Below are 19606 nucleotides of genomic sequence, written 5' to 3'. Positions count from 1 at the left end.
TTCCCAAAATAATTGATATGATTCCTTTTATAAATAATCGCATAAGCTACATGCGATTTAATATATTCATGGTTATCTAACGCCCAATTTGAGAGTGGAAACAACGTCGCAAAAACAATATATTCTGCCCTGACAAAGTATTTAAAAAATAAAAATCGTGTATAAAGAGCACATAAATTGCTTATTTTATTACACGATTTTTCTCGTATTAAAAGATGCCCGGATTTAGAGACTTTTATGCAAAAAAAATTGTATTTATCATAAAACCTTGGTATCGGCTTGATTTTTTCAACTATATTTTCCGCGGTTTTTATCAATAAAAACCCAATTAAAGTCTTTTAACGTTTGCAATTGTTTTCTTTCCCCATTACCCTTTACTTTTCTATGAAGGCGCGCACACTAGAACACGATGTAGTCAGTATGTTTCTTTAAAGAAGGATTATTTATATCAGCTTGCAAGGTAAGTGAAATAATGTTTGATTTTTAGATATAATACAGTGAATTGTTGTTTCTATTGAAAAGATGTTTTGCAGGAGGGTAATTGGCTTATATGTTATATTCATTTGAATTTTTATGTATTTACAAGCGGGAATAAGCTTTCTGTAATTCGAATATTTGCTTCACTCATTTGTGCTATTTACATGAATTGCTCTTTTCGTTTAAACTTTAGTTCAACAAGAGGAATCAAATCTTTTCCTGTATATCATTTGTAAAATGAAGCTGTTTAGTATAAATTGTACGTAAGTTTATGTTCACACCTTCTTAATACCATTGTGTTCTACCGGTTATAGTGTAGGTTATAAGCCGAAAGATTGTGCACTTTGTAGAAGAGGTTTTGTTTTGTATGATAATTGTGTATTAAATCATAATATAAGTTCTGATGTAGAACCCATTGCTTCACTTTACCAGTGGAGATTTTCATTGTACTTGTCATAACTTATTTAGCTTTTGTTCAATTCTAAAAATATTTTGTACAAATATTTGTCTTTTAAATGCTGACGCGATCAATTTATTTGTTTGGTGTTTATTGCAAAATTGCTGGAGCATGTCGAATTTACTGATTTAAGCAATTCTGCAGGTAAAATATGTAAATATTGACCTATTTTGTAAAAATGCATGTAAAGAACAATGTTGAAGCAGTGCCAACTAGAATTGACAAAAACATGGATGAAATGTCAATGTATATATAAGTACACTTTTCTGAAACTTTTCAGTTTACAATTTCATTGCAATTGCTCATACAAAGTTCTGAAGGTTCTGGCAAAAAACACTGGAACATGACAAATTGTATTTATTGCTAATATGCACGTATTCATTTGTAAATATTGAAAAAAACGTGTTAAAAAACAGATGATAGCCAATAAGACGTTAATATGAAATAAAGCAAAGCGTCAAAGCAAGCTAGACGTCTTTGTTACAAGGAAACTATTCACTACTCAAAAGAAAGTTGAGATTCGTGAGAAAGTATTGAAATAAGAAACGAAGGTAGTGATTCGCCGATTATGCCTCTGTGGTCACACTGAAAGTAGTCCATATCAGTGTAGAGTGTCATTTCCCCGCTTACTAAAGGTCATTTTCATGCCAGATATAAGCTGTATTAATACTTTATTATAAAGAAGAATGTTTGTGGATGAATTTTAGCTACGTTATATTTTTCCAAGTTTGTGTAGAAGCTGCTCTGTGGTATAAAAATGAAAGTAGGTACGTGCTGTTGTCTACCTACGCAATATTATCGTTTTTAATCATGCGACCATGGTTTCACTGCATTATAGAAAAACCCATTTTTTTAAATATTTATTGATGGTCTATAGACAAACCTTCAAGACAAGGACTTTCTCGCAAAAAGTGAAAGGCTGGAAATGCTGCTAAGAACATTATATTTGAGCCGTGCCATGAGAAAACCAACATAGTGGGTTTGCGACCAGCATGGATCCAGACCAGCCTGCGCATCCGCGCAGTCTGGTCAGGCTCCATGCTGTTCGCTTTTAAAGCCTATTGGAATTGGAGAAACTATTAGCGAACAGAATGGATCCTGACCAGACTGCGCGGATGCGCAGGCTGGTCTGGATCCATGCTGGTCGCATACCCACTATGTTGGTTTTCCCATGGCGTGGCTCATTTATTGTTATGTTCACATTTCGTACATTATAACCTAAAAAGAAAAACTCGCATTTTGTGAGAATTGCTTCAACCCAGGTAAAACTGGTATATTCTTATGACAATTTTTTGATGAACACCATTTTAAAAGAAACATGGTATATCATTTTCATATTTAATGCAAAATAGAGATTTTTTTCAGAAATTAGGATAAATCCTGATTTTAAGGTGTTTCCCGCACTTTGGTTTCGCATAAGGGACGCTAATACAGAATTTGTCTGTTTTTCGAGTATTTAGTTTATACTAATTTATTTTAGCTCGATTGTGATGAAAGCCTAAAGCTTATTTGGACCACTCTCGAGTCCGATACCTGGAATAAACAGTACTGGTGTCATATGAGAAATCATGGTCGTGACCCCAGTAATGCTTGAACCCACGACCCCAGGGTTGAGCGGCCGACACCTTAAACACTAGACCATCGCTCCCCTTTCTAGTACATACAGCTGTCCCTTGAAAAGTAATAGAAATAAAAAAGTAAGATAATAACCGTTCTACCAAACTTTTTCAAAACTGTTAACAATTGACTTATGTACAATAGTTCATTGTAACCAAAATTTTAATGATTTTTAACCATTTGATATTTCTTACAGGTACGAAGCTACCAAGAGACAGGGCACTATTATTTACTTTTTAAGCCAAAGCAAACTTTTTATTTCATTTGACAGTTGAAAATGGGACGTTTCAGGCAATCAGTTTCTTAGTTGTCTAAGCGGGTCAATTTTCACCAATTTTCAAGAAGGCCGCCAATAGTTTTCAAATTTCCGTTTATTTACAAAAGGAAGCCTTTCTATTTTAAAATCATAAAGATTTATCGTAAGAATGGTTTTATTGTAAAGAAAGCAACATTTTCTAAATATATTTGTACTTTTGTTTCTATTTCATGTGCTTATTGTAAACATTGCATGCCGTTAAATATGAGACGACTTGTTATACCCCACCCACTCATGTTAAATACGACAATTGATTTTAGCTTATTTCGTTTTATAAGCACTATGATGTCATAGGATAGTGTGTTATATTAGCATGAATAATTGCAATTCTTTGAAACAGGGGGCAATACATGTTAATTCATTTACTGCAAATTGACATGTTTGAACACAGAGCGGTATGTATTAACAATGTATTATATAGATACAAAACTTCAGTAATAACATGATAAAATTACACTACTAAGGACCTCGGACATTTTCCTATTCAGATTGCCTATCCAATTAAGGAAAAACTTACCTAGGGCTAGACTTCTGAAATTGCATAGTAACGATAGTTGAAGAACATTACTTGATAAACGCGACTTCATTTTACAAGTTATGAACAAAAAAGAAGACTTTGTAGACATTTGTCATTCTCATTTCTATCAAAATATAAACATAAATCATTTTTACGTTTTAAACATCTTTCCCCCAAGTGACGCAACAAAATATTTCACATGCCTTTGTAAACAATTATTATATACGTATGCTGCAAAAATGGCACTTGGTCACTGGGGGGGGGGGGGGGGGGGTGAATTTTGCATAATTATTTGACACTTATTGCATGTGTTTCCTAAACCTTACATATCTACAGCTTTATTCATTTTTGTAAATATTTCAATCATAGAAAACACTAAACTAAATGAATAGCAGACATAGAAAGTCAAGCTAGAAAGCAGACTGATCCTAATAAGTATATCTTATGAATTTTTCAATCAGATCTTTTGCCTCTTGACAGTCTAAGTCCGTCGATTGAGTGTCAACAGGATTGAGACAACTGCGTCTGTCGTAAGTCATGAACCAAACAAGTGGCTTAGACATATACATATAAATGTGTCTTTAACGTAAACATGACAAAGAGATATAGACGAACTTCTGTGGGAATAGTTTCACTTTGGTGCAAATGTTTTACCTTTTGTAGGACACAATTAAAGCGAACCTAGAATGCATTTTAAGAACAACATTTGCTTTAATTCTATCTAGCGTCCTAAATTCTAACAGAACTAGAGCTGCTTTTGAGAAAAGTGAATGTTTCCCACAACTGCCTAATCATCTGTCTTTATATTTTATTTGCACACAACAATTCAAGGGCCATTACTCCAAAATGCCTAGACCGATTTGGCTCATTATCGAACTTGGCAGAGTGCGGACAAGAGCAAAAAAGCCAATTTTCGGTAATGCAAGGGTCGTAACTACAAAATGCCTGGACGGATTTGGCTAGTTATCGAACTTGGTCGTATTTGTGGCTTGTTCGCACTCAAAATCGAACATTTCTCATGCGATCTTCACCAAACTTGAACAAAATGTGTTTGACCATAAAACCATGGCCAAGTTCGATAACTAGCCAAATCCATTTAGGCATTTTGTAGTTACGACCCTTGAATTACCGAAAATTGGCTTTTTTGCTCTTGTCCGCACTCTAAGTCGAATAAGCTAGTTATCGAACTTGGACGAGGTCTTATGGTCAAACACATTTTGGTCAAGTTAGTGAAGATCGGATGAGAAATGTTTGACTTAGAGTGCGGACAATAGTAAAAAGGCCGATTTTTGGTATTACAAGGGTCATAACTCCAATGTGTCTCGACTGATTTGGCTTGTTATCAAACTTGACCAAGGTCTTATGGTCGAACACATTTTGTTCAAGTTTGGTGAAGATCGAATGAAAAATGTTTGACTTAGAGTGCGGACAAGCTTTGTGACAGACACACAGACACACGGACTGAAGTAGATTAATATGTCTCCCACACCACTGTGTGGTTGGAGTCATAACTACACCAGACACCAACTCTTTAACTGACCCAGTTGCTTCCAGAACTAACACTGACGCCCAAAGAACTAGTACTGACTCGCCCAGAACTAACACTGACATGCCCAGAATTAACACCAATTCACTCACACGTCTGGAACTTTATTTCGAAGCCAACCGAAATATTAGTAAGGACCTCAAAGAACTAACACACACCCCAAGAATATCTACATAAATGTTGATACTGGGTAGTGAAGTTTTGTTCCGCTGATATAAAATGTTAAAGGTAAGGCACCCCTGAACCCACAGTGGCATAGGCAGTCTCCTGCACCACTCCACATCAACCAACTGAAAAAGGCCAACTACGCCAATGTATGGCTAGATACACCACTGCATGTATTCAATATATAATCCTCCACATAATGCCCGGTCAGTATTGTACATGTGTAAATACAGTATAGCAAATAGATGTATTGAATACTAACAATAGGCTATGATCAATGCATCAGTTATCATGGGCACTCGGGTGGAAATAACTGATTCAGAAGTACAGTTATGGGACCAAAAGTTCTGTTCCACTTCTATTTTTTCCTTTTCGTTTATTTTTTAAAAAGTCAATAAAACTGATAATCTGCATGATAAAAGTTTATTTATTGTGTTAAAATATTTCATAGTAGACATACCTTAAATGCCATTGCTTATTTTAACTAAAAATACACATATAAAATTTTTCGAAAATATGACCATTAGTTACAAAATGTTCGAATTTCAAAAAAACGAATATGAAATGAAATTATTTTTGTGACAGTTTGATAGGAATATAACTTATTTATCAGTATTTGAAGACATTATATAAAACTATCAGCTATTGAAGTCAAGAAATAGTATTGAACTTTGGGCAGAATCCCTAGCATAATGCCCGATGTCCTTTTTGTTATCAAATTACATATATCATGTAACTCCTACTTACTTTCATAGTTCTATGTAATACATGTATGACTCTCCTCGTGACTGGTATATGATTAAAAAAATAATAAAAAAGAATTACAAATCCATTAAAATAGCATTGTTTCTTGTCATTGTTCTCTACCCTCTATCAACTAATGCTTTGCACTTTGCCTTCGATATAAAATGTTTGAAAATTATGACCAAAAAGCTACTGAAATGAAACAAAACCCCAAAACAAGAAATATCTTTAAATAAGATGGTCGGCGTGATGTAACTGAAGCACAAGTTATATATGGGCAGAAACCTGTATTTTAAATCTTTTGGCAATGTTGAAAGGGGCCTCTGTGAAGTTTTGTATAAATGAGGACAGTAGTTCTGAAGAAGACTGTGTTTAGAAATTATGGAGGGACACACGACGGACACCAAACAATCACAAAAGCTCACTTTGAGCCTTTGGTGCTTAAAAGATGTTAACAGTAAGCAAACAATATTGAAATACGTTCTATACTTTATTTCTGGAATTGTTGGAAGCAACATGAACCCTTACCCTACTTCAGCTTATTATCAAATTTGTCTATCATTTAGAATATGTACAGTACTGGTTTCACCTGAAAGATTAATTTAAAATTTAGAGTCTAAAATTTAACAGTATCGTACATGTTGTTGCAGGTTAGTAATGATTTGCACTGGTTAGAAATTGTTGCTGTAATGCAGGGTAAGAGTTAATGACTGTATAAAACAAATAACCTTTTTGTAAAAACAAAACTTAAGGAAAGGAAACTTAACAAAACAGAAATAACTTAACAAGAAAACTTAACAAAACGGAAATATGTCCGGATGAGCAGATGAATATTTGGTTACGCACACCTGTTCAAGTGGTACGCATACAACCCGATGGTGCTGTACTTATAGAGGTTATACATGACGAACGCGTTGTCATTTCACTCAGTGTCACACATGACTCAGAGTGAAGCATTTTTTTAGCCTTTCTTCCAATCAGCGCCACTCTTACAAAATCTCTCATTATGGCTGAAAATACCGAGAATACCTTACCAAGCAATCCGATTGGTACATTATTCAGGCGGCATAAGGTCATACGAGGTCATAAAATCGTGCTTAATACGGCACGCCGAATAAACATTCATATGAAATTAAATATACCCGATTTATGTTTCCACTGCATACATGGCAACAAAACATTTTGTATAGCAATATCATACGTAAACGTATTGCAGATCATCTGCTAGTGCCAATGCTTATCTAACAGAGGGCAAGTCATTGTCCGAATTATGGCTCTGGCCTATATACACTCCAATACAAGTACGCAAATGACCATAATCTAACAATATATTATATAGAATTGTGGTTCTTTGCACTGTTACTTAATAAAGATTAACAAGTGTACAAAGTTTCCAGACTAAAATTCTTTCATTTCTTGTTTGAGAAAAATTGACCTAAACAAAACCCTTAACCAGTTCCAAGTAACAATAATACTTCCTTGATTTTTTCCTAAAAATCAGACTAACCCCAGAATACAGAACTTTTCTAAAAAACGTCTTAAACTTGAAATTATCAAACAATTCTAACATACTGCATGTCTATATCTTAAAGCCGCTAAATATTTCGACGGTGGAGGAAGACCCCAGGTGCCCCTCCAGACATTATTTTAGGCACGGACAGGAACCTGGGCAGAACTACCCACCATCAGTATGCCAGGCCAGCTGGCTTTTAAACATAAAATAATTCAACATCCCAAGCGAATGTTGTAACCTATAATGCTAAGGGACAAGTGATTCGAAATCAGCAAACGTAACTCTTTGACCATTGAAGCTCTTTTGTGTACATGTCAGTCATAAACACATCCACACATGGATTTACATGTCAGTCATAAACACATCCACACATGGAAAAACGGTTTTACGTGACCGAAGTTTAGTAATTGAAATTTGTGTGTCGACCAAACTTTTACATGAAAGCAATAATTAGCAAATGGCTCGTCAGTCCGTCACAGTTCGTGTCCGGCCCATAACTCTACCATTGGCATAATATTCCCCTTAATAAGACAATGTGTCATGCGCAAGACCCAGACCCCTAGCTTTCAAGGCCAATGTCACACTCATAGGTCAAATGTTTTAGTTTCGTGTCTGGTCCATAATTCTGCCATTCATCAAGAGATTTTGAAATGAATTGGCACAAATGATCCCTGTAATTAGTTGATATTTTAAGCACAAGACCCAGACCTCTAGCTCCAAGGTCAATGTCACACTTAGAAGTCAAAGGTTAACATGGTCTATTACTTTTTCGGCCCATAACTCTGCCATCCATCAAGGGATTTTAAAGTTACTTGGGACAAATGTTTCCCATAATGAGTTGATGTATCATATGCGAGACCAAGACCCCTAGCTCAAAGGTCAAAGACCTTTTAGTATTTTTTGTCTGGTCTATAACTTGATATGAATATTCACCATTACAAGACATTTTGTCATGTGCAAAGTTCAAGGACACAGGCACCCTTGTTTGTACAAAAAATTTCCTCCCTTCTATATGATAAAGTACAATTTATGTATTTTTATATCAATTGTCTCACTAATGTAACAATGAAAATGTTTTTAAATCAGATGATTGGTATTGATAAATATACGAAGCTGTTAATAATTGTAGACTTGTAGAATGCAAACCTAGGCACAAATTATAAGTTTATGGTATATATAGGTAAAGGCAGCCTTACTATGATTGCAACATATCAGGTTGATATTCATTAGTTTATTACAAGCAATTACCTCCCTTTAAGGGTAAATGCCACAGTTGCTTATATGTAAACAGGCAAAAAATTTCCTTTGGACAGAATTTCTTTAAACTTAGTTAACTGACTGAAAGTCATGTCTAAAACGGAAATATGTGTTAAAAACCATTGGTACCCAGGCTTGATCTTGAATTATCTGTCCTTGAAAATCAGAAAATACTAAAAAAATCCAATTTTCAAGGACAAATAATTAAAGATCAAGGCAAGACCAGGACTTTGCTGTATTATTTTGTCATGTTCATAGTTAAGGACATTTGCCGAAAGTGTCTATAATGACATGGGGCAAAATTTTCTTACAGACAGAATTTCTTCTTTAAACTGTGTTTACTGACGGAGAATCAGATCAAAAAAACAGGAATAATAACCTTGGTTATGAATTATCTGCCCTTGAAAAACATTTTTTAATCTATTTTCAAGGGCAGATAAGTTTAAAGAAATTCTGTCCATAGGAAAATATTTGCCGTATATACATAAAAGCAACTGTGGCATTTACCCTTAATATGATAAAATATTTCATTGTATTTTTTTTCCCTTACAGATTTAAAAATAAAATCACATTTAATCTTTAAAGTACATATATTAGCATTTGAAGCATTCAACAATTGTAGATTTCAAACTTCATAATGTCATCATGAATTATATGATATATAGTTATGATTATGTACATTATTAGTATGTTGCCCTTTTACCTAGATGTTGAATTGACATGCAATATGTTTTGTAAAAAATGTCCCTTGAGGCGGGGGATGTTGGTAACTCTGTTACAAATAGAGTATGCTTTGTAAATTCTGTTTTTACCTCTTTTTACCTCTACAGATACCCACATATTTCATATCTTCTAAATATACGAGTGTTGAATATGTAGCAACATAACTTTAATGGATATCTGCGTAAATTGGCAGTCAAGGCCATGATGGCCGATGCCGAAAACGGACAGAAAATACCACATATGAAAGGACAAGACAATATGTTTTAAGGAAATGATTAGCATTCAAGTTTACATTTCTCTGAAACAAAGCTGTTTAAATGAAGCAATGTGTTAAAAAGAAGTATTTTTACAATGTGCAATATCAGGGTGGCTATCCCATGTGACTTTTGGATACCGTATAGACGGACAAAACATCTCGATTGAAGTAAAATTTTGCCTGTGGTTTCCTTATTACTTGACGGATTTTCATAAAACAAAGTGTGTCGAAGGCAGCAAAATAAACGCTTTTCTCCACACAAAGCGTCTGTTATCAATTCTCAATACATTTCTCAAAAACTGCGGCCAAATGCTTGTCGTGGGAAAACTATGTAGATAAAGTATAAACTTTCGCACATGGGCCAAGTGTTTGATAAAAATACTGTTGACTGATGGCAGACGCTTTGTTATGAAGAATGCACTCATTTTGCTGTCTCCGACGCTCTTTACCTTATAACAATCCGTCAAGCTATTTTGAAAATATATGCAAAAGTTTACCTGAATTGGGACCTTTTCTCCATGTTCAAAATTCACCTGGGATGGCCATCCTGAATATCTGGTTATATTTTGAGTGAGAAAACGTTTTGCCTAAATCCTGTTTCAAACTTGACACTTCAAAATTAAATATATCAAGACAGACGACATCTATAAAATATCAGTATCATTTTAGTTTATACTTTAGTAATATCAAAAGTAAAGCTCAGCTTCTACATATTTTACAGACAAACGGTTTTTGTTTTTTTTTGGTTTATTTTATCAGAAAATCTGCTTAGTACTCTTTGAATTACTATGTATTTACATTATATTTTCGGTTACTATCATCTTCAAGTACCTTTTAAATATAAAATAAGACATAAATCGGAAATCATTTCCTTTTAACACTTAAGAGATATGGGTGGGGTAATAACATATCGTTGTCTCCGCCTTAAAGAAGTCCAGAAAACTATTGTTTCACAAACGGGCTCTGTTTAGTATTTGAACATCCTTGTTTACCGATGTACGATAGATTAAACTAGGATATCAAATAAACATCATGTCTAGTGATGACAAGGCTTTATCAAATGCAAATTTTCTTAAACTGAAACAATGATAAATAAATAAGTAAATTTCAAGAAGTTTTAGAATGATAGAAAAAGAAAGTGTGTAAATCTTTTGTCTTTAAAGATAATGAGTTCCAATTAAATGAAAACAAATAATTCGATTCCAAAAATATTTTATCATTCAACGAATTACAAAACAAATTCTATAGGAACTCCTCTCATATCTTATAAAGAGTTACTGCCACTGATTTTCACAATAAAATTATGATTTTCATTTACAGTTCTATAACCAGTTTATACTTTGATTTTTTTTATCTGAACCATGACAAAACTAACAATTTCTGCTGGTTTAAACTTCACATTTGGTCATGCCAATGTAATATGGGGATCACTAACGCAAGCTAAAGAAATGTTCGGCCTCTTTGTTATATGATTGCATGTACGTTCTTGAAATGACAAATATTGATCAGTTCTGTAATTGTAAAATAATCGTAAAAAATGCACTATTTTTGCCCATATTTAGGAATTATTTTTACAATAAATGAATGAAATAGAAATAAAGGGGAAAAGACATTTAGAAAATTATGTTTTCTATACAATCAAACCATTCTCAAGAAAACATTTTATTAACTGCAATATAGAAAGGCATATTCGCGGCCATGTTGAAAATTTGGTGATTCCATCCGCCTTGGCAAATAAGAAATGGATTTCCTGAAACTTCATATTATTGGATATTTGCTAGGGCTCAAAAAAGTAAATAAAAGTGTCCTATCTCTTGGACTAGTAGTAATTTGCCAGATATGCATCTGGAGAGCCGATTACATCATGACGTCATTCGTCATTCATCGCATATGCTTAAGAATATTACTGGTTGGCATTCTTTTCCAATTTCCTTCTAGAATTCATCTCTAAAAACTGTTATCATATTTCCATCTAGCTGGAAAACTCTCTTTAGGGTCTCAAAATTGATACGTTTGAACTTTGAGCAATTGGGTGATATTCTCTATTCACTGCTAAGAAAACACTTTCCCGCCAACAGGTACGCCTTCTTATCTTTCAGTGTATGTTTTAGAATCCGTCAAATGTGTGAAAGTTTTACGTTATTCGAGCTGTCTGTTAAATACGAAATAAAATGTTTCCTTCTGTCGCGCCATTCTATGTACCTTTATGTCGTATTGTCAGTTTTAAAACGTCCTAAATCAGCCACCATAGATATACCAACGACAGCCTTTGCCTCAGACGACATGCTGAAGGTATTACGTACATAAGGATCAAAACACAACGCGAAATATTTGAAGACGAGTTTCAGAAGTTATCATCGACGAAATGAAAATTATTTTAATTGGCTGAATACAAAAAAAAAAAAAATGCCAGGGTTTAAAATAAAAAAAGTACACATCAGTTGACATTTTGCGGCAATGTTTTTTGCATGTATTAAAAACAATTCCGGGGAACATTTTACAATAATTTTTATCAAAATGCCAGCTTTGATAGACCATGACAAATAAACAAGCAATAATACAAAATAGGAGGATAATAGGATGTCGATAATGTTCTCCTATTTTCCTGTCATTGCTACCCTAAAACCCTTCTATTGCTGCCCAACAACCCTACTATTGCATCGCAATCCTGCAATCATATTATCCTATAACTACCATCCTACTATTGCACTTTGATCACTTGGCGATGGTAACATATTGATGAAAACAGGATTCTGTAATATTCAGTATTATAATATTTTGGTATTGGTATTTTGTCGGCTATAATTTGTGTTTAACCATTTTCACGGTGTATGATCAATCCTATTTTGTTGGTACAAAACTTGCGGTGCCTTCACTTTTTGTATAAGCAGCGAACTTTTACGTACAAAAATTGTAAACACACTAAGGAGCAGGAGGCGAGTACGTGGAAAAATACGAGTTTAGAGACGTAAGTTGATTTTACTGATGTTATCACGGAACACAAGTAACTTCAAAGCTTCCACCTGCATGAAAACAAAATAAGAAACTTCAGCAGTTTTCGCTAAATAATCGTTACAGTTTGAGTACTGCTGTACAAATGCAGCAAAAGTAAATCGTTTATTGCAATTTTTTAAAGATTCATGATGTTTTGAGCATAGTTTTTTACAAATATATTCAATTTTTATCCGTAGAAACAGTAAAGTAAAAGAAACCATTTTTTGAATAAATTTCTACTCTTGAAAACACGATTTCATCAAAATATAAAGCACCTATTTTTTACGCATAACACTAAACTGAGGCACCTCCGTTATTTTCGAAAATTTTAATGTAATATCTAGCAACTATATTTTGTTTTTCAGTGTCAAGGCTCGGAAGCGACATTCATAGCTACTTTGGCTCCATAATCCAAAACGAAGAAGATCATTGACAGACCGTGTAGATGTGGTAACTCAGAATAATGCAGCTACGCACTCTCTTGCTGCTCGTCACACTATTTACAGAGTTACTGTTTGAAACAAATATCTGGTTCGTGCATTTAGAATGCTAGTAATGATTTCTTTTAAGGATACTTTTTGTTGAAGTAACTGATTGTGCTGAAAGAACCAGTATTCTTAAACCTTGTGAAAAAATGTCATTTCAAAGTTACGTAAAGTTTCTTGACATTAGCCTATTGCTGAGGAGAATGTGAATTTAAGGAAGGACAACTCTGCGTAGCGATTGCGCGATATACGCTAATGCCAGTTTAATTTAAATGCCACGTAACAGGATAACGTAAACAATTTCTGTAAATAAGATGTTTCAGACGAGGCAGTCATTGCTTTACCGTGATATATACCACATACGCCTGTGTTCAAGCGAGTGATTCAAACGGAAAATGTATCTTGCATTATGTTAAGCATTCATACACTATATGAACCTAGTATACATAACAAACAGGCTGTGTCACCAGAGGACCAGTTTGAAAAATAGCCTATTTTGCTATATGAGAAGTAAGGCAGTGACTAGGGTTACTGTACCGATTCTATGATTACCGAAGTTCCGTAGATTCTAGTTCTCTAGATAACCCTATGAGGACAGGCTAGGATTACGGAAGTATTGATGATTTGTTGGGTTTATTGTCGCACCGACACAATTTTAGGTCATATGGCGACTTTCCAGCTTTAATGGTGGAGGAAGACCCCAGGTGCCCCTCCGTGCATATTTCATCACGAGCGGGCACCTGGGTAGAACCACCGACCTTCCGCAAGCCAGCTGGATGGCTTCCTCACGTGAAGAATTCTACGCCCCAAATGAGGTTTCGAACCCACATCGATGAGGGGCAAATGGTTTGAAGTCAACGACTCTAACCACTCGGCCACGGAGGCCCCAGGAAGTATTGATGAGACATATACGTAAATATATACATTATGTTGTTATAAGCTTACTTATTTTACTTAAAATAGCGAATTACAGGTCTGCCGTTGATTTCGTAATTGTCCGGCCACCATTTTGGATTAAACTAATTGCACAGAGGAAATATCGTTGTCATTCTCGAATGATTAAAGTTCAAAAGTTGGTAAATAAAACGCCAGTTTTTATTTTCGTCATTGTCTTTTTTTAATTAAGAACATTTTAATTCACTTTAATGCTCATAAACACTTCGTACTCTTAGCCTATCCTCATAGATTTATCTAGAGATATGAAACTTCCGTAAACTAGAATTACGGTACCGTAAACCTAGCCACTGCCTTATGTAAAACAACAGTTTAATAGCTTGTATGTAGATCGGGGAAAACTTTTTTAGCTCCAAAAAAGGATTATTAAGTTAATCAATGTAATTATGAATATTTGTATAATATATGCTGATACAACTGAAAATACAACATTGTATTATTTATTTGTTTATTCTCTATTGCAAATCAAGAGAGAGAGAGAGAGAGAGAGAGAGAGAGAGAGAGAGAGAGAGAGAGAGAGTATATCTCGTTGCTACATCTACATTTACTAAGATACACCCAAGGAACACACATACAAAGTTTGCATCTCCACCGGCCTAGTGTCCGCCACCGGAGCGGAAGGTCGAAGTTCGAACCCCGTCAGGCAACCTGGCCTGCAAGGATAGGATTCGGGAGGTAATGAGCACAGAGAAAAAGGTGTCTCGTAGTCCAAAATTGACTGGTCCTTTCAATAGGTCGACACTATAATAAACAAAGTCTTATACAAAGATTAAAAACCGGCACGCGCATGTTTTGACAATTCATTTGAGGAATAAATGCCGGGGGATAATGGAAGGATTTTTTTTTTCAGCCAGAAACAGGCACCCCTCACAAACACTTCCCAAAATTAATGTTTCCTAAGGTCTGGGACAAAATATTTGTGACATAATATAGGTGCCTTAATACAAAAAATATAGTTGACTTACTAAAAACTAAATATTGCAAGATATTTGCATCTGCGAGAAGTTATTTCCGCTATTTTTATGTGTAAACGGTATTCTGATATTAAACACCATACAATTAAACATCCGATCAATACCAAAATACCAGAATTCGTATTTTAAATGCATTTTCAACACACATGTCATCTTCCTCTACTATGACATGAAACTGAAAACACATTTTATTTCATACATCGGATACAAAATTTGGCAAAATACTGTGTCGATTACATTTTTACATCTTCGATGTGTTCCGTAATCAAATAAAGACGAATCTATGAATAAAGGGATGATAAATAAGGTTACTACACTTCCGAATTACCCTGTTTATCCAAGACAAATAGGAAAAGTTAGTATTTTTGAACTAAAACAACCAAACGTTCCGATTGTCATAAAAAAGCAAAATGAACAATGTTCAAAACAAAGTCAAATTACGTACGCAAGGCGCATGCAAGGTAAGAATTATTAGTTAAGAAATAATAAGTTCCAAAACGTGGTTTATCGTAGTTTTGAGTTCTTATGCGTAAGAATATATCACGAAGGCCGTATTCTACGATAAATCACACTTGGGAACTTATTATTTCGATTCTAACACGACATACTAGTATCAACAGTGTTAAAATAGTAACTACTTTTTACGACGGTACTACGCACCTGGATCGGATGACGTCATTGCACGCGAGTGGTTTATTGCAGAATCACCCGTGATAGATTTTGCTCTACATGTATGTAGGTTATTTGCTGGTCGTGTTAGAATATTTGCTATAACTTGCACACGCGTGGGTGTATTTTATTTGTAGAAGCTTTTGAATGTATGTTTAGTCGTGACATTCGCATCACCGGTATTGTTTCTGTTAAATTGTCAAATATTGTCAACGTTTAAAAACTAATTTCTCAATAATGAATGTAAACATGTAAACGTATAAACGATTTACAAGACAACTGAACGGTATACGTGTTGTTGGCATGCAGATAATTAGCCTTATCTGTTTTGGTTGAAAAATGACAGCGCGTGTAACGAAGAGCGCCGTAACGAAGAGCATCACTGACGAATTGAATAGATTTATTTAAATAATACACAGTAAATGGGTGCTTGATTTATTTTAAGTCCTGGACTGTTTATTGATGTTTTTTTTTAATTATATATAGCATCAATATTGGACAATGCCTATGACATCAACTAAATAAAATGATAATGTGACGATAAAAAGTGGAAAAAAGGGGGAAAAAAAACGTGAACATCATAATTGCATACTTTTGCATACGCTTGCAAACATCATATAAATAAAATGATAAAGTGGCGACAAAATGTGAAGAACATGAAAATGTAAATAAATGCAAGGACCATAACGACCGTCTAATCATCCGATACCTCGTTTTGTGGATTGTCATTGACACTTGTTTTTAAATTTAGCTCAATATATACATGTATGGAGACAAAATGTGGAGTCATGCTTTGAGGCGGACTGACATAATATGTCTCATTTTCAAATTAGGAATACACAACTGGCTTTAGAACAATATGAAATCAATAATGCCATGAGAACTGAACAAAGTATACCGCATTCTTTATATAGAAATAATAATTGGTTAAATACTTATGAAAAGGAATATAAATGTCAAAATGCAATTCTTCTCAGATGACATTCACCTCTATTCTTCTGACAAAAAGAAACACTGACATTGTGTACATCTACAAAATATTATTATAGAATATTAAGATAGCTGATATAGAAATTATTGTACATTTGTATACAAAAATATCTAATGTGTCATTTTCTTTTCAAAAATGGTATCATGACCTTTGACGTGGAAACAACAAAATGGGATTACGACGGCTCTAAGCAACTGTAAAGTCATATTTAATATAAGCACTTTAAAAGGTAATAATGCGTTTACATGAACGCATGTAGATCGAAAGAAAAAGGTTTTGACATCTTCTTTTATAAGAAGACATTTTGGACCTTGTGTTTGCGGATACTACAAGATTATTTTGACTTTGAATCCTGCTGAACTTGTATTTAAAACGTCTGAGAAAAAAACTGTTCGATATTTATTTACTGTCAAATGAAATTATACTTACGCAAATTTAAACAAATCTGAAATAACGGAGCGAAGGCACGAATCTGATAAATGTATTAGTACATTGACAGGAATAGAGACGGACGTACAGACGAACTTAAATATTAAAAAATAGGGTTTCACAACTCATGAGCAAGTCTTTTACTACTTATAACAACTTTTTCGAAAAGATAGCTAAATAAACTATTAAAAAAACCGAATGTTAAATGTACCATTAAAGGTGTTATACAATTTTGCCATATTCTGACAAATTCAAGGGCCTCAACTCTTATATATGCATATTTTTTTATTTCTTAGCACCCAGAATGGTTAAAGATTTCGTCCGACATACATTTCGCATAAAATGGTGGGAAATTTGTATTACAGAAATATGTATATGGCGGGTTTTGTATACCAATGCCTTTTATAAATGATTTCAAAGGACAGAAGTCTGCCCTTATAAGTTATCATAAAAAGGGTGGGTAGAGGTGAGTTTTACATCTAAAATGTTTTATAATAGTAATGTATCAGATAAAGATCCAAACTCTTCTATAAAGTGCACAATTTGTGCCTGTTTTCAGTCTTATAATCTCCACTATTATAGCATTTAACACTATGGATAGACTGAAACTCCACTATTTGCTTGAGAATCGAACTGCAGTTTATATTTTTACGTATATTCACATCATTGTTTCTCATTTCAGTTTATGAAGTATAACCATTATTAACTGTTTAACTATTTTAAGTGAATGAAAAAAAACTTCAGAGAAGTAATAGTGACGTCAAGTCAATGAATATTAAGTATAGCTAATGCGCTTTTACTGTGAAAATTGAGATATTTTGAGAACCTATATATAGTATGATGTATTAAATGGAACTCTATGTATATCGCACATTCTTTTCAAGAGCCTACAAATGGTATGGTATGGTATCCCAAGGTAATGTTACATACCATTATTGATGTTCTACATATCATGGTATTTACCATGTGGTGTCTATTTTGAGCGTTTTATCCCCAGAAGTCTTTTACCTGAGAGGTAAATACCTTTGTGTCAAGGAGTTATAGACTTAGGAAGAAGCTTCCTTCACCCTGGAGGTCATTTACCTGGGAGGAATATCCGGATATATATAAGTTCATTTCTTCTCTTGTTTCATATATTCACTGTAATAAATTCATCTTTTTGTTTATTTTTTTAAGCTGGAAGCACTTTCGAGTTGGAATTTATTTATAAAACAACCCGGACCCGAGTTTGGGCTATTGTTGCTATAGACCGTTATAAGTACATGTATTTACAATAAATAAAAAGTATTTTGACAAATTGCTAAATCTTAACTTGAGAATCATACTACTTAATTCTAATTTCATATTAATTCCAATAAAAAAATATAGGTGAGCGTTACAAACTTCAATGGCCAGTCGGAACGCTATCAACGAGAGTGTGTAATGTTTACAAATCAAAACTTTGGTTGAATTTTATGCTGTATTTCTGTAGGAGAAGTCGTATGAAGAAATACTTACTTACGGATGGATGACAGACATTATATCTGATGAAGTAGGAGATGTAATATAATGGTTTACTATATAAGGAATAATTGCATTTATACCTTAGTTATTTCTGGGTCTCCGCATTCTGTTGTTTCTAACGTTATTGTGCTGTCAATGCACCTAGTCCCATTCCATTGGCAATGTAAATATGGTTGGTAACTTGCAAGACTTTTGCACTGCTCGCAGTTATGGGAGGGCTGGACAAGATTTTCACAGGCATAAATGATAACTGTAATAGAAATATAAGATAGTTTGCCTTGTTACCTTAGTAGCTAGAGCAAAAGAATATGAGTCAGTAATTCACAATTTCGATCAATCAATTATCAATGATGTTTTTTGGCTGACGGCAGTGCGACTATATATCAAACATACAGAAACTGGTTAAAATCATGGGAAAACATGAAATAGAAAGACAATTTGTTTGTTTAAATAGGCAAGATTAAATATTAATTAACTCAGATCTGACAGTATGTTTTCTTGCATGCCAGAAATACTTTTCCCGTTGTTTTTTTGCCGGTGCTGGAAAAACAAAACTAATCTTACATCCCTGGATATAAGAGGACTCACTTGCTAAACGAATGTATAAATTCATGCGCTACTTTTTATAATAAATCACAAGCAGTGCTGAAAAGAAAATGTTTTGTTTTGTTGCATTATTTACATTAATTGAAGAATACGGTATGCAACAAGACGAAACTATCACTATTTGAAAGTGCAGATGGAAATAGCTAGCTTTTAGGCACGTTTCGTAGTAACCCAGCTCTTTACCTCCTGAACATTTACACTCAAGCCAGATATTTCCATCTGTACCGTGAAAGATTCTTTTATTCGTTCGTCACTACGCCAGTCAAGTGCTCACTTGGTGAAAGATAGTTCGATCTTATACCGATACAAACAAATATCGTCTATGTGTCTATCTCGTCCCTATCGCCTAATCATTGTTACTTACAGAAGACAAGTAAGTACTGGTACAAAATCAAGGCTTACTAGCAGCCGAT

General features: G+C 34.1%; 1 protein-coding gene across 1 annotated transcript in view; it reads right to left on the bottom strand.

Annotated features, from left to right (window-relative positions):
* LOC123545601 (plexin A3-like) overlaps positions 1–19606 on the bottom strand; it is a 264006-nt gene that overhangs the window by 110610 nt on the left and 133790 nt on the right. The window contains exon 14 of the mRNA XM_053543563.1: positions 18668–18837. Coding sequence (XP_053399538.1) covers positions 18668–18837 — 170 coding nt within the window. The remainder of the gene's footprint in view (positions 1–18667; positions 18838–19606) is intronic.

Source organism: Mercenaria mercenaria, chromosome 5 (genome assembly GCF_021730395.1).
Source record: "Mercenaria mercenaria strain notata chromosome 5, MADL_Memer_1, whole genome shotgun sequence".
Lineage (NCBI taxonomy): Eukaryota > Metazoa > Mollusca > Bivalvia > Venerida > Veneridae > Mercenaria > Mercenaria mercenaria.
The sequence above is the reverse complement of the archived record's forward strand: the minus strand, read 5'-3'. Positions and strand labels throughout refer to the sequence as shown.